Here is a 15,161-nt window from a genome sequence, read left to right as displayed (position 1 = left end):
CATCCTTACAAAATAAATAATAAAAAATAAAAAAGCATCCTTACCTTCTGAATCTCACCTGTTGGTAAGAGATTCTTGGATGGGTATCTTAGAATCTTCAATGGTTCATTACAGTAAAGAAATGCCACTAATAAATTGAGAGGCATCACAACTTTGTAAGAGTCAAGTGTACCTAGAGCCAGCCAAGTAAAACTAATGACGGGCTCATGTAGTTCTTAGCCCTGGAGCACAGTGGGTAAGAGCAGAGACTGGAGCCAGGCTAAGTGAGTTCAAATCCTGTTTCTACTACTTTCTAGCTGTGTAAAGTAGAGCAAGTTGTTTTTAACCTCTTTGTGTATCAGTTTCCTGAGATGAATAATAGCATCCATTTCGTCGGGTGGTTGAGATTAAACGTCAAGAGCTAGACAATTGCCTGGCATATGGCAAGCTGCTATTACTGTTGTCTCCCTGAAAAGTTGCAAAGCAATGAGCAGTTACCCCAACATAATCTTTTTTAACAGAGGCCTTTTAGCTATAGCCAACTCAGAATCAACAGTATGAGCAACTGCTTCAGAAGTTATCAAGGTATTTGCCTAACTTCAACTTCCAATGTATGTACCTGTCTATGTGTGTGTGCGTGTGTGTGTGTGTGTGTATAAGAGATGCTGGAGACAATACAGAGTTCACTTCTACCAGTTTTTTAAAATAGCAATTAATTTAGATTAAATTCCTCAGATATCTAAATTCTAAAGCATTTAGTACATTTAGAAATTAGCCTCACAGTCGGCTCTATGCTCTTTAAAGGACATTTTTAGTAAACAGTGTGAATTCACTGTTTTACGATATGAAAACGGACTATAGATACCACATTAAGTTACATCAGCACTTACCTCTGCTGCTCGACAACTCCCGTTAGGTTGCTACTTTTGCTCTTGTCTTCCCCCAAATCTTACTTCCTCTGTCACACTCTTTTCTCCCATTCAACAAATACAGGTAATATTCCTGTGCTTCCTATTATATAATGAATTTCTAAGACATAAATAATTAAACTGATCTGTAATGGAAACTTAACTTGAATTTGAATTTTACATTGCTGAAGGCAAAGTAACAGACATTAGAAAAATGGCCTTTGTGTATATACTGTGAATAAAAATATTCCTACTATCCCTTTTCTAAGAGGATTATATTATACTCTAAAATCTCCTTTCTTCTGCTTATAAGAAAAGTTATCTTTTAGGAGGCATTTCGGCACTTTCGATTAAGTATAAAGTACCTGGGTAGAAAATACAGATTAACACTGTCCTCTTAACAGACACAAATGACGTTTTATAGTATTTGTCTTTCTCCTTACCTTTCTACTCAACTGCACTTTTATTTATTACAACTATAAAACCATTTTTATTTGGTAAACAGGTACCCTATAAATATGTTTTGAATGTTTCATTATAATTTAGCTACCTCATAATTTCATTTTTTCTCCAATCTTTCAGAAAAGATAGTAAAATAAATCATGAAGTGAACAAAAGTGCATCTTCAGGTGCTCATGTTGCCATGAAAAATTATTTTAAAATATTACCAGGAAACTTTAACTGTGGGTGGTATGTGGAGCTTGGTACCACAGAGGGTAATAGGTACACCTGAAGAAAGAAACCTTATGGGAACAGATACCTTCACGATTTCCACCTCCAGAGACTGTGACAGAGTCCTGTAGACCTCCTTCCAAGAGGAACATTCCACAGAATAAATTTAAATCCTGCCCTAACTGCAGCCTTACCATATGAACTTGGGCAAATTAATTTGCTTCTCTATGTCTAGGCTCTTTATCTAAGATTTGAAATGGGGATGAACTACTGTCCTACTATAAGAGGATTTTGGGGAAACACCATTAACAAAACCTGTGAACATAAGCCTACAGAACTTGAATTTGGGTGAAACCTAGGTTGCTGATGACTGAATCTGAGAGACAAATGAAGCTATCTCACCTCCTCTGCCCTATGCTGTCCTCTACTTAGGAAAGATGAGGAATAATTTCAATAGAAATAATAGCTCCTTAGAATTGTTCTCATTCAGCGATTACTGATAAATGAAATTCTTTGCAGGCTTTAAAGTAATGGTTATGTACTAACTGACCTTAAGAGTACAATTCCAGGTAGGAAACAGACCATATTAAAGACGTGAAATCAGTAACCTCAGGATGACAGAGGCATTTCCTTCCTCCTAGTGACGTGGATGAGTCAGAAGCAAGTTTCAAAAAGAAAAACGAAGGAAGAAAAGCATGTGATCTCAAATACAAATAATGTGTGTGTTCCTTTTACTACATATCTTGGAGTTGAATTCTATCCTGGGAACGCTCTGTTTACACATGGTAAGGGAATCTGCTTTGCCTAAGAATTCAAAGTTGTATTGGTTTCTGCAGACCTACGTTCCTTGCCTCCTTTTAGAGGAGAAAAAGGAGAACTGGCTATAAATCTGATCTCTTTGTCTTGCCATGTGGTCTTAAGTGATTAAAGCAAAGGTAAGCAAAGTTAGTGTCAGTTCAGACACAGACACCATGACATGTAGGCTGCGGAAGAAACAGTTGCAGTGGTGGAATCCAAGCTCCTGGCAGCTATGTAACTTCCTCTAGAAATGTGAAAGGTCAGACTGGCTCTCTAAACAAGGGAATTTAAACACTCACTGGAAGTTTACTATGAAAGATTTTCCTAGGCAGTAACTATACTGAAAAAGAAAAATTAACTGCCATAGCTGCTATTATTATTATTAAATTTAAATCTCTGGCTTACTTTACCCTAGAGAAATTTGTTACAAGCAAGAATGCTGGGGAAATAAGTCCAACAGGTTTTCTCAGTCTTATTGATTCACTCATAAATGTTTTTAAATGAGGGTCAACAAGAGCATATGTTTGTAACTTTCATTAAAAAGTCTGGACAGGAGGTAGAAGAATATAGGCTATCTAATAGATGTGTCAGCTTCTAGTGGACAAGAGACAATAATAATTCCTTTTCTCTTCTTCCTCCTATACTGTGGGAGCTGCAGACCTTAAAAGAAGATCTATATCTATACATGTATGTTGAATGGGGGTTTGGTAAAAGTATTCTGGGTAAACAGTAGGTGGATACAAGTTAATTACTCTTTCTTACCAAATATTTTAAGTAGTTCAAACTTGGAATATCATCAGCTCACTCTCCATTTAGGTACATTCTATGTGCTAAACATTGGGGCCAGGGTATGAAGATGAAAAAAGAGCTAGAGAAGTCTTTGTAGGAGAGTTGTGTCTTGCACACAAATAACTATAATGGCAAGTCCCAGGAGCTGAAGGAAGGTCCAGGTAGACTGAATGCTTACACATTACTTTTATAATTAAGAGAGTAGGTAAGGTATATATCAGAAGTGGGCCTTGAAGGATGGGTAAGACTAGGCTATGGTGCGGGGTGGGGAAGGGAAGGAGGGAGCGTTATGGGGAGGAGCTACACAAAACATGGGCAAACACATGAAACCAGGAAAGTAGGACGTATGCAGTAAAGAAAACAGGCTATTCACAATAACGTCATAATATCATGGTTTGGTACAATTTCCATTGACTTTGCAAAAGGCAGAATAATATTAGAGTTCTTTTGTGGTCAGTGAGTTTAAATTCAGCACATCTATGAGTCAACCATACACTCTTGCAGTGAATTAGCATCACTTAATTCTTAATACTTTGTTGCAGGAGGTAGAAGAATATAGGCATTTCTGGATTCTGAAACCTGAAATAAATTAACCAGTTTTACTTCTTACAAAAATAAATGGAGGTAAGCTAACTAGCAGCGTATTAAAAATGCTACAAAAACTGGGTTTTTTAAGATATCTTTTTTTTTTTTTTTTTTAAAAAAAAAGCAGGTATCTACTACTTCTACAGAAAGTGATAAAGCAAAGGTCCTTAATTGCAGGTAGCATATGATGGATAGTCCACAGGAGGGCAGCAAAAGGCAGGATTTCTTTTCCTTCAAAATCTGAGCTCCAGGTGAAATTGCTTTAAGCTACAAGTTATAAATCTACAGAAATTTAGGTTGAAGAACACAGGCAATGTGTTCTGCAGCAGGTAATGAAACAAGTTACAAAATGAGATAATATTTAGGTAAATAGATGCTATAAATACAGAAACATTGTGAAGACAACACAGGATAAGTCTTTTGCACATTGGAACAGATATTACATCTCAGATATATAATTTAGAATTTTTTTTTATAGTGGGGAAACTTTCAAATACATACTATAAAGAAACTTGTATAATATTCTAAGCATACCTAGATATTAAAGTCTGACTTCTGTATAACATTTATTCATAATTTCTAAAGATCTAGGCCAATAATTTTAAGTGGACATATGTCTCTGTAAATTAGAAAAGACCAGGGTTCAGAAATTCTGGGTCTGATGCTGAATTATATTCAATAAATATCAAATGCCATTGTTAGTGGCATACCTGTAAACATCTCATGTAAATGACGCATAATAAATATAACCTACCATTGATCTTATATTTTCTAGTATAAGAAAAATAATGAGTGAATACTAAAAATAAAGTAAAATGATACTATTGGAGAATATAGAATTAGTATTAATAATAACAGAATTATATTATAATTACTATAGTACAGTTATTATAGAATTATATAAGCAGTAATAGATTGCTTAAGTAGTAGAAAACATTCTTGCTAAATGTAATCTTTTATTTTGCAAATTAGTGCAGCTGAAGGACAAAAATATTTTAGAGTAATAAATACTTGTAAAATCCACTATCATGAAGTATTAGATTTAATATCCACATTTTGCTTATATTGTTATTAAAAATTATTTTCCATTTTTGATCATTAGAGAAGATACTGCTTCATGAAGTTTCATTCTCCGACCTTTATTTTTTCTAATTAAAAAAACCCCTTTTTAATGTTGGGCACTTCAGCAATTTCACTTAGATTTAAAAGCATATTTTTTTTAACAGATGCCATTTTACTTTAAAAAGGGCCACATACATTGTTACTGAAGAATGAGTTTGTTAAAGTGACCCATTCGGTTCTATTTAGATTAAATCAAGTTGTAAATAACAAGCCAATAAATGTGGAAAAACAGTCTATATTTCAAAACTGCCAAAAAAATATTTAATCAAAACTAGAAGCACTAGCTTCTCTTTTGCAGTCAACTTGCGAGTAGGCAATTAAAAAAACCAATCTATTAAGTTTTCTTTCCCAGCATCCTTGAAATTGTATTGGCAATATAAAACTACCTATAAAAGAGAAGGCTTTATTAAATGTTATTCGAAGGAGAGAGAAGATGATGATGAAAAGCAGCTGCGATAAGAACATATGCACCTAACAAATGTTTGTTAAAAGATGATTTCTACATTAATAAAAGTGTGGAAAAACTGTAAACAACTCTGCAATAATTGACACATTTTTAGCTATAAAGTCTTTATAAGTACAAAAATTTTGTGTAGTGATTATTTTTAAGTTGAATGAATCAGTATTCAAAGGTAACAGAATACATTACCCGTGCAGATATTCCAAGAAACATAAACTAAAAATCTGTGTGAAAAATTCCATGATTATATATGAACAGCAATAAAGTACTTGCTGATGTTAAAATACTGACTACAGTTAAATTCATGCTACCCAAGACATTATGTTATAGTTGCTATAAAAAAAAATAGTTATTTATATCAATCTTTAAAGAAAATTATTTGTGGAAGATTAACAAAAGTGGCCAGAAAAATTATTTTAAAAAGGGTTTTCCAAGAGTGCTTAAGTATTTTTGATCTTGAAAAGCTTATCTGAAAAGCTTTTTAAATTAGAAGCTTTTCAAATAGACTTTCATATGAGAATTATTTGGGTTGGGAAGAGGGTAGATAAGGGCAGCTTAAATTCTTGTCTAATAAAAACCAATATGAATTCCTTGATTATTATATGAAAAAGAATCATAAGCCTTGTCGATTTCTTGAAACTTCTGTACTGTTGTAATAAAAACTTCAGAAAGGTAATATGTCAGATAAGTAGATTAAGTTATGAAGCTGATTTCAATATTGCAAAAATAAAAAAGCAAAAGTAGACAGAATCATCTGAAGGTACAGAAATGTTAATCATTATTCAGAGGTTTTTGTCTTTTTTTTGATCAACCATTTAGTATAGCTCAGGGATAACTGGAGCAGACACAACTGTTTAGTTTTTTAAATACTCTAAGTTCATTGTTTTTATGGATGTGTTTGTTTCCTTCAAATTTCAGCTTTTCAAAGCTGGAACTCAGCAAAGCAAAGAATGAACAGGACTGCTATGGAAACAAATAATACAAAAATCACTGTCAAAGAAAAATTCAATACTGAAATTAATTCAGCACAATCAATGAGTTTTTAAATCTAGAAAATGCTATAGTATACGTTTCCATTAGGTGGTACCCATATTTATTTAGGGGCTGGCAGATGTTATATTCTTTTCTAAATTAGTTAGTTACAATGTAAAATGGGTTACATTTTTAAAATTATTTTTTTTATTAATGAGCTCTCTCTGAAAGAATTAAAAAAGTCAAATTAATTTCTTTTAATGTTATTGTACTGGATCCAATAATATTCTTGGGATAATGTGTACTATCAGATACTATATAAGAAAGGTCTGTTTGAAGTTTTTAGTTTCCTAGGAGAGCTGAAGTTATATACTGGGAAAAAAGTTTAAGATAACTGAATTTCCTCTCTAGACATGAATAACATAAAATTTCAAGAAACTGAAACATCAAGCAAAAGCTTATGAAACTAATGCAAAGGAAACGGCTTTTTAGAAAAGGGTCACTATATACCTACAAAATCTTCCTAACTACAGAAAGAAATCAAGAGAGGAGGGAGATGACACAGGTAAAGAAGATAAGAGATTCTATTAATATGTAAACAGCTCATTGAAAAAAGTCAAATCCTGTTTACGAGGCTGTCTTCAGGTGGCCTACAAAATTTAAAAGACCACAATATATTTTCTAGGATTAAGAAAGAGGATAAAGGTCCATAACTTGTACTGTTAAAGTTCTGAATAGTATGTATACATTATGAATTTCTAGTGTTATAAGGATCTCATTTAATCCTCTCAAGAAGTATATGAGATATATTTTATTGTCTTTCATCTTATAGATGAGGACACAAGTTATTTTACTGGGATCAGAAAGAGAAAGGGCAGAGCTAGAGCTCAAACATGAATCTGTGACCCCAGCACTAGCCATTCCACTATACTGCCCTGCTAAAACACTATCTTTGGCCTTCGGCATTCATGCAAGAACTCTAGTTTATACTGTGCTCAACACTGATCCGCAACAGATCTGTGGAGTTATGTTCCAGAGAAATTTTTGGTTTCTTCACTAAAAAACTGGGCTCTAATATTTTAAAAAATGTACATACTATTCACTGCCTATTACTGCATTGAAATCCTAACGTAGTCTAGTAGAGAATCAGGAAAATCAGTTTTGGGTACCAAATCTACTCCTAATTATTGATATCTTTTAGACAAGTCACTTAACCAAGTGGGCATTTTTAAAAAAATATCTTAAGTGAAGAAGCTGAATGGCCTGCCCCCTGCTTGAATACTACAATCAAATCTGAACATTAATGGAGTACCCGCTGTGCGCTATGTGATGGTGAGGTACTGAGGAACCACACCTATGTAAACCATACCTCTCATAATTCAAGTCAAACTCATTTTTTTTTTCTGTAGTGAAGGTTAAGTAAGTAAGTAACCAAACACCATAAAACTCTTAGAGTTCTAATTGATGAATTTATAATAGTTTAGAATTAACCCAAATGTTTTTGAACCAGGTGGATACATTTATGCACATGCATATGTATATATGGGAGAAAGTGGACGAATGCAAAGAGATACCATTTAATGTCAGGTGTCTATTTTAAGGATGCAATAAAGGTTTGGATCATCTTCACTCAAAGGTAAGGGGCTGTATATCATGAATGAAGATGGAGAAACTGCTATAAATCTCATTACACAGTTTGAATTCACGGACAGAAAAATATCCTCTACTGTAAATATTGGTTGTTATAAAACATCAGAGATTTGGAGGAGAGAAAAAAAAAGTCTCACAGCCTACCAATCCCCATTGAATACACTTTAGTCAGCCTTTCTCGACAAGGGTTCTGGGGAAGAATTAAGCCTCACATCCTGAGGCATCTATATAGTAACTGACGAGTAACTTCCTTCCAATGTGTCTGGAATTATACTAGTTACGAATAACCCTTGGGAAAAATTGAGAAAATCGTTTTCCTAGTTCTGTTGATCAGAACAGAATTTTGGTTGAACTCATCATTTTGCCAGCACTTAACAGCTGCTTACCACTGCAAACAGAAGAGGTGATGTTGTACAGAAAAGGATAAAACTGCATACAGCGAATCAACTTCAGGTTGCTTTCACACTCTGGGCATTTGGTAGTTAATTTCAAAGCCTGTCTAAAGGCCTCAAGTGCCCCACTGATATTCTTCAGAGCAAGGTAAGCATTTCCCAGGCTCAAAAAGGTCAGGGGCTGGAAAAAAAATCAGCAAAATGTTAATGAATTAATATTTTCTGACGGTTACAAAACCTTTACAGTATAGGTCTTTTTTTTTTTTTTAAGGTTACCCCATAAAAGTTAATGGCTAACTGTCTATTTCATTTACATTGGGCAATTCTAAACTGTATAACACAAATATAAATTTATCTTTTACCTTTTTACTAAAATAAAAGTGTGTAATGTACACTAGTTTTAAGTATACAGATCGATGAATTTTTATATACGTATATATCCCTGTAACCACCACTCATCTCAAGACATAAAACATTTAGAAGGTTTCTAGTACCCCAAGAGGTTCCCTTGGGCAATTCACCCCAATCTGAGGTAACCACTGTTGTGATGCTGTGACTTCCATCACCATAGCTTAACTTTGCCTGTCCATGAATTTCATATAAATGGAATCAAACAGTATGTTCTCTTATGAGTATATACAATATGTATCCTTTTGTAGCTTCTTTCACTCAACACCATAACTAAGATTCAAGAAACTGAATATTTTTTGTATATTAATAGTTCATTCTTTTTTAAAAATTGATGTGTAATGTTTCATTATGTGAATATATTAGTTTGGTCATCCATTCTCCTACTGATAGGCATCTGTACTGTCCCCAGGTTTTGGTTATATCTTTTGATAGGCATATGTACTCACTTTCCTTGGGTTAATACTTGGCAGAGGGTCTTAAGGTGGGCATATATTTAGTTTTAGGAGATATAGCCAAACAGTTTTTTAAAGTGGATGTAGGGATTCAGTCCTACCAGCAAGTATGAGAATTCACTGACTTGGTGAATTGTCAGTCTTTTTAAATTTAGCTGTTTTAGTAAGATGCGAAGTGGAATCTTAGTGTGGTTTTAATTTGCAATTCCTTAATTACTAATGATGTTGAATATTTTTTCATGTGATTACTGGCCATTCAGATATCCTCATTGCTGAAGTGCCTGTTGGTTACCCCATTTAAAAAAAATTGAGTTGTCTTTTACATATTGATTTGAAGAAGTTCTTTATATATATACAAGATATGAGATCTTTGTTGGAAATATTTATCACAAGTATCTTCTCCTAGTCTGTGGCTTGCCGTTTTACTCTCTTAACGGTATCTTTCAATAAACAGAAATTCTTAATTTTAATGAAGTTCAGTTTATATATTTTTTCTTTAATTATAGTTAGTCCTTTTTAAAATTTTTGCCTCCTATAAGGTCACTAAGACTTTCTCCTATGTTTTCAAGAAGCTTTATTGTTTTCTTTCACATTTTGGTATGTGATCCATCTCAAATTAATTTTGTGTATGACATGAGGTAGGAGTCAAGGTTCATTTCTTTTTTCATAGGGGATATCAAAGCACACGAGCACTACTTTTGAAAAACTAAAAGGTCCCCCTACCACCAAGTGAACTATGAGTGTGCTTTTGTCATAAATCAGGTGACCGTATACGTGGGGACCTATTTCTAATTTCTTTGTTGTTGTTCCATTGATATATTTGAATATCCCTGTGCAAATATCACACTGACTTAATTATACCAATTCCTGAAATCTAGTAATATAAGACTTCTAATTCTGTTTTTTTCTTCCTTCTCATCCCTATTTCTTTTTTGGCTATTCTAGATGAGCTTCTATGTCGATTTTGCAATCGACTTATCGATTTATAGACACACAGATGTGCAATTGCTGGGAGTCAGGGATTGAATTGAACCTATAAATCAATTTGGGAAGAACTTACATCTTAATATGGAATCTTCCAATCTATGAACATGATGTATATGTACACTTATTTAGGTCTTCTCTTAGCAATGTTTTGTAATCAGTATAGAAATCTTGTACATCTTCCTTCAGATTTATTTCTAGATACCAGATTTTTTGGATGCTATTATAAATAGTTTGTGTATTCTATTTTCCAATTGTTTGTTGAGACTCTGGTTTTATATAAGGAGCCCAAAGTATTCGGTTTAGGTTGTTTTAGCTGAAATACACCTGTGCATAATATTTTTGTATTTGCTTGTATACAAACCATTTATTCTACACTGATTTTATCATTAAAAATATTTTAAAAGATCTAAAGAATGTTTTATTCTCAAATTGCACAATATAACACTATGAAAAACAACACCTATGATTTATCCAACTACTTGCTTTTGATTCAGGCTATTAGGTCATCCAAAATGTCTCACTATAACCAAGGCAATGTATACAAAATATTCCAGATTAAAAAGGCCTAATCCAAGTAGCTCTCATTACATTTAAAGTATTATTTAGTGGTTCGCAGATACAAAATTAAATCCCATACTATGATTTAAAAAATGTCTTTATATTTTGCGTAAGGAAACAAAGTGTTGTAATTATCCCTATGACCAGAATGATGGTGGTACAAATATCATGTATTGAAATAGACTTGTAAGCATTTTGGAAAAAAAACAATTTTTTTTCATCAATCCATCCAGAAAATAATTACTGAATATTTACTAATGTATCAGACACTGTTTTAGATACTGAGGATACAGCAGAAAATAAGAAAGATAAATCTCTGTCTTTGTGGACCTTAGTCTCGTGTCACACAATTGTGAAGAAACTGTGATGGAGAAAGGTATAGCAGGGAAGGGAAGGGAGTGCCATTTTAAATAGAGTAGTAAGGTAAAGACTAACTGAGAAGTTAGTGTTCATAAAAGATTTTAAGGAGATGAAGAGGCAAGCTATGAAGAATCTTGGTGGGGCGAAATATTCCAAACAGAGAGAATAGGAAGTGCAAAGGCCTTGAGTGGGGGCCTAGCATGTTCAAGGAACTGCAAGGAGGCAAGTGAGGCTAGACTAGAATAAGCATAAGAGTGATCTCATGGAGATGAGGTCAAAAAGAAACAAGGTGATGTAGAACCTTCTACACCATTTACTGTGAGTTACATGGAGAACCACTGCAGAGATTTGAATAGAGAAGTGATATCTGATTTTTTATAAGGATCTCACTGGTTGCTATATTGTGAGTAGACTGTAGGGGAACAAAGACCAAAAACAGAGAAGTTAGTTAGGAGGCTACTTTAAATAACCCAGATAAAAAATAATGGTGGTTTGTGTAAGAAAGCAGTGGAGACGATGATAGTGAAATTCTAAGTATATTCTGAAAACAGAATCAGCAAGGTTACGTAATAGCTTGAATTTGCCCTGCGAGAAGGAGAGAGGTATAAAGGGTGGCTCCAAGTCTTTGTCCTGAGTCACTGGCTTTAATGCTTCCTCAAATGGGGAAGACAGAGAAGAACAAATTAGAACATGTTAAAGGACTTCGTTCTGACCTTTGGTTTTACAGTGCGTTTTAGACATCCAACCAGAGATGTCAAGTAAACTGCTGGGTAAAATTCAGAACAAAGGTGATAGGTGATTCAATAGGGAAAGGACAGCGTTCTCAAGATATGGTGCGAGAATAACTGGATATCTATGTAGATGTGAACTCTGATCGTTACCTCACAGCGTAAAGAAAACTGAACTTGAAATGGATCATAAACCTACATGTAAAACCTAAAACTATAAAACATCTAGAAGAAAACACAGAAAAAGATCTTTGTATATTTAAGAGTTAACTATTTAAGGAAAAGTCACAGAAAACAAAAACAAAATAGAACTTTTTTCTCAAACTTTTTATGAAGGTCTAACAATGGAAATCAAAAGAGAAAACATGGACAAATTTGAGGGTAATTTAAAAAGCTGAGATAAAAAGGCAAAAAGAAAATATTTTTAACATATGACAGATGTAAAGACAGCTGTATTCTCCTTGATACTTTTCACTTCCTACCACTACCAGCCAAGGCAATTAGGCAGCATTCTTCTAAAGGAAAAAAAGCTCCTTTAAAGATTGGTTGCCTTTCTATATTTAAATATTATGCTAAAATTTTAGTTGTTAAAAACTATAGTACTGCGACAAGAATAAAGAGATAAATCAATGGATCAGGGTATTATATAAAGAGTTCATATAAAATAAAAAAAAACTAAATTTGAACAAAATGAGCAAAATGCATACGTGAACTTTTACTTCAAAAATATAATAAAAAAATAAAGAAATTTATGTTACAACAGAGAAGTAAAATTTTTTAAAGTAAACTTGTTTTATAAATGTAAACTCAGAGGCATTGCAACATGGCTAAAAGTGTGAGCTCTATGACCTATATCCCTGAGTTCATATCCAAGCTCTGACTTCTGGTAAATCCCTTTGAGTTTATCTATCAAATGAGTAAATCCTATCTCATAGTGTTGTTTTGAGGATCAAATGTGTTATTACATTTAAAGTGCTCAGTAGGGTACCTGGCTCTAGCAAACAATAAAAGTTAGCAGTTATTTTAATTGCCCAATTCTGGTGAAGATACAGGTGAAATGAATATTTTTAGACTTTGATTATGACAATATATATTGGCCCAAATCTCTCAGTGGATTGTCTGGCATTTTGTATCACGGCCATCAAAATATTCATTCCCTTATTGATTTAGTAATTACAGTACTAGCAATCTTTACTAAGAAAATTATCTTGAATACAGAAAAGGCCTTATGCAGGAAACCATATTGATAACAGCTAAGCATTGTCAGCAACCTAAACAACCAATGACAGAGGAGTAAACTGTGACATACCAATTCATCGAACCTTTATACAACCATTTCAACTGATGACTACAAAAACTATGTAGTAATAAATTATTTTTATAAAATAAGTTTTAAAGATCACCAGTACAGGAGAGTTGCAACACTATTAAATATTTCACAGAAGAAAAGCTTATGAGGAAATATTTCCAAATGTTGACAGTTAGGGGTGGGGTGCTGATTAAGGTTTATTTTGGGGGTAGCTACCCTGATTCATTGATCTATTTTTTTATTCTTGTTGCAGTACTACAGTTTTTAACAACTGAAGTTTTAGTATAATATTCAAATATAGAAAGGCAATCAATCTTTAAAAGAGCTTTATTTCCTTTAGAAGAATACTGCCTAATTGCCTTGGCTGTGGTGATAGAAAGTGAAAAGTATCAAGGACAATACAGTTGTACTGAGCCTTCCATCTGGGTGCCCACTTTATCATATCTCATATATAACATCTGTTCCCACTGTACCCGCACCTGGCACACAGTAAACATTCAATAGATATCTGATGTTCTTGTTTGGCAATTTGACCTGTTGTATAATATATCTTTTGCTTAAAATCTAGCTGTGAATTTGTGTATTTTAAAGGACACTCTTAACAGGCAATATTTTCTTTGCATACTTGGATACCTCAAATAAACCTAAGCCACCCATGCACATTTTTTCTAAGTTTCTTTGGATATAAAACTTACAAACATTTAGACACTAGGTATAAAAGCAATTTAATTGTATAGTTTTATAACTATATTTCATCTGTTATTGATTGTAACATGCATCCTTATGAGATGTTAAAAAAGAAAAGTGGTATCTTAGAAACTATGAGTAATTAACTGCAAAACAGTGATGTAACTCCATATTAATCTACCTTTCCATTCTTATCAAAACAACCTTTACACTGTGATCTGGTCTGGTTAGTATAAAGACATCTACAAATTAAAGTTGTAAAACAGTATAAAATTAAGCAGCGTGCATGCTGTGATGTGTAGAATGAAGTAAAAACCAGATGTTTCAGACTGACATAAAAAAGTGGCAGTATGTCTTCGGCCATGCTACCCTAAACAAGCCCGATCCTGTCTGATCTCGGAAGCTAAGCAGGGTCGGGCCTGGTTAGTACTTGGATGGGAGACCACCTAGGAAGAACATGTGCTGTAGGCGTAAAAAATAAAAAAAATAAGGGATTGTAAGCTGAAAAGGTCAACCAAGGGTTGTCTCGCCTAAAAAAAAAAAAAGTGGCAGTATATGTTAGCAGCTTTGTAATTCTTATTTTAATCTAATTTTCTTAAAAAATTAACTCTATAAATTACACTCATTTAAAATAAAGAAATGAACACATTGAAAATGAAACAAAATCTGTTTTATACCCTCTTGAAACATAGAAATTCTACTCTGAATCTGAGTTACCCCTATATAGTATATGTAGCTACAAAGAAACATAAAACCTCACCTCAGAGCTATTGATAGCCAATGCTTGAAGTAGCAGCTTAGTGGCATCAAGATGAAGGCCATAGTGAATCAAAAGGTTGGCCAGGTTCACAAGAGGAATGTCCTGGTATTGAAGTGGAGCCAAATTCAAAGCCCTCTGAAGACAAGCAATAGCAAAAGTGCTATTTCCTACTGCTCTCCAGTAGAGTCCTGCTTCATTGAGTATCAGCCAGATAGGAGCATTTGGCTGAAAAACCCCAAAATACTTCAGTTAAACAAAATATGGCACTTGTTCTAAAAAGGATTTCTAAAACACGTATTTTAATTTTTAATTACAATTACTAAGCATTTAAATTTCAGATGTCTGAAGTAAGTGACTCACCTTATTAATAGCGTGAAATAAGAAAGACCCAATTTCTTCTTCTGGGATAGTATAGTTATTAATACGGGAAAGCAAAATCTGAAAACATCAAAAGAAAGATGGACTCAATTGAAAATCTCAGGGAAGACATTTGAAAAGAATTTCCATAGCTAGCAGTCTCTACTTAAGTAGATATTTATAATTTGAATAGATATTTTTAATCACATAACATATGAATAGATA

The 15,161-nt window shown here is 33.4% G+C and overlaps 1 protein-coding gene and 1 pseudogene across 3 annotated transcripts in view; one reads left to right on the top strand and one right to left on the bottom strand.

The window, feature by feature from the left end:
- Window positions 1–15,161, bottom strand: part of TTC17 (tetratricopeptide repeat domain 17) — a 90,585-nt gene that overhangs the window by 35,328 nt on the left and 40,096 nt on the right. For all 3 annotated transcript variants that reach the window (XM_039867346.1, XM_039867353.1, XM_039867361.1), the window contains 3 exons: window positions 14,940–15,017; window positions 14,580–14,804; window positions 8,322–8,508 (listed from right to left, as the gene is read on the bottom strand). In XM_039867346.1, the coding sequence (XP_039723280.1) occupies window positions 8,322–8,508; window positions 14,580–14,804; window positions 14,940–15,017 (490 nt within the window). The remainder of the gene's footprint in view (window positions 1–8,321; window positions 8,509–14,579; window positions 14,805–14,939; window positions 15,018–15,161) is intronic.
- LOC120609694 (uncharacterized) lies at window positions 14,172–14,290 on the top strand (annotated as a pseudogene).

The sequence above is a fragment of the Pteropus medius genome, unplaced genomic scaffold, assembly GCF_902729225.1.
Source record: "Pteropus medius unplaced genomic scaffold, Ma_sr-lr_union100, whole genome shotgun sequence".
NCBI classification, from domain to species: Eukaryota; Metazoa; Chordata; class Mammalia; order Chiroptera; family Pteropodidae; genus Pteropus; species Pteropus medius.
Note: the sequence above shows the minus strand (reverse complement) of the source record. Positions and strands in the feature narration are given on the sequence as shown.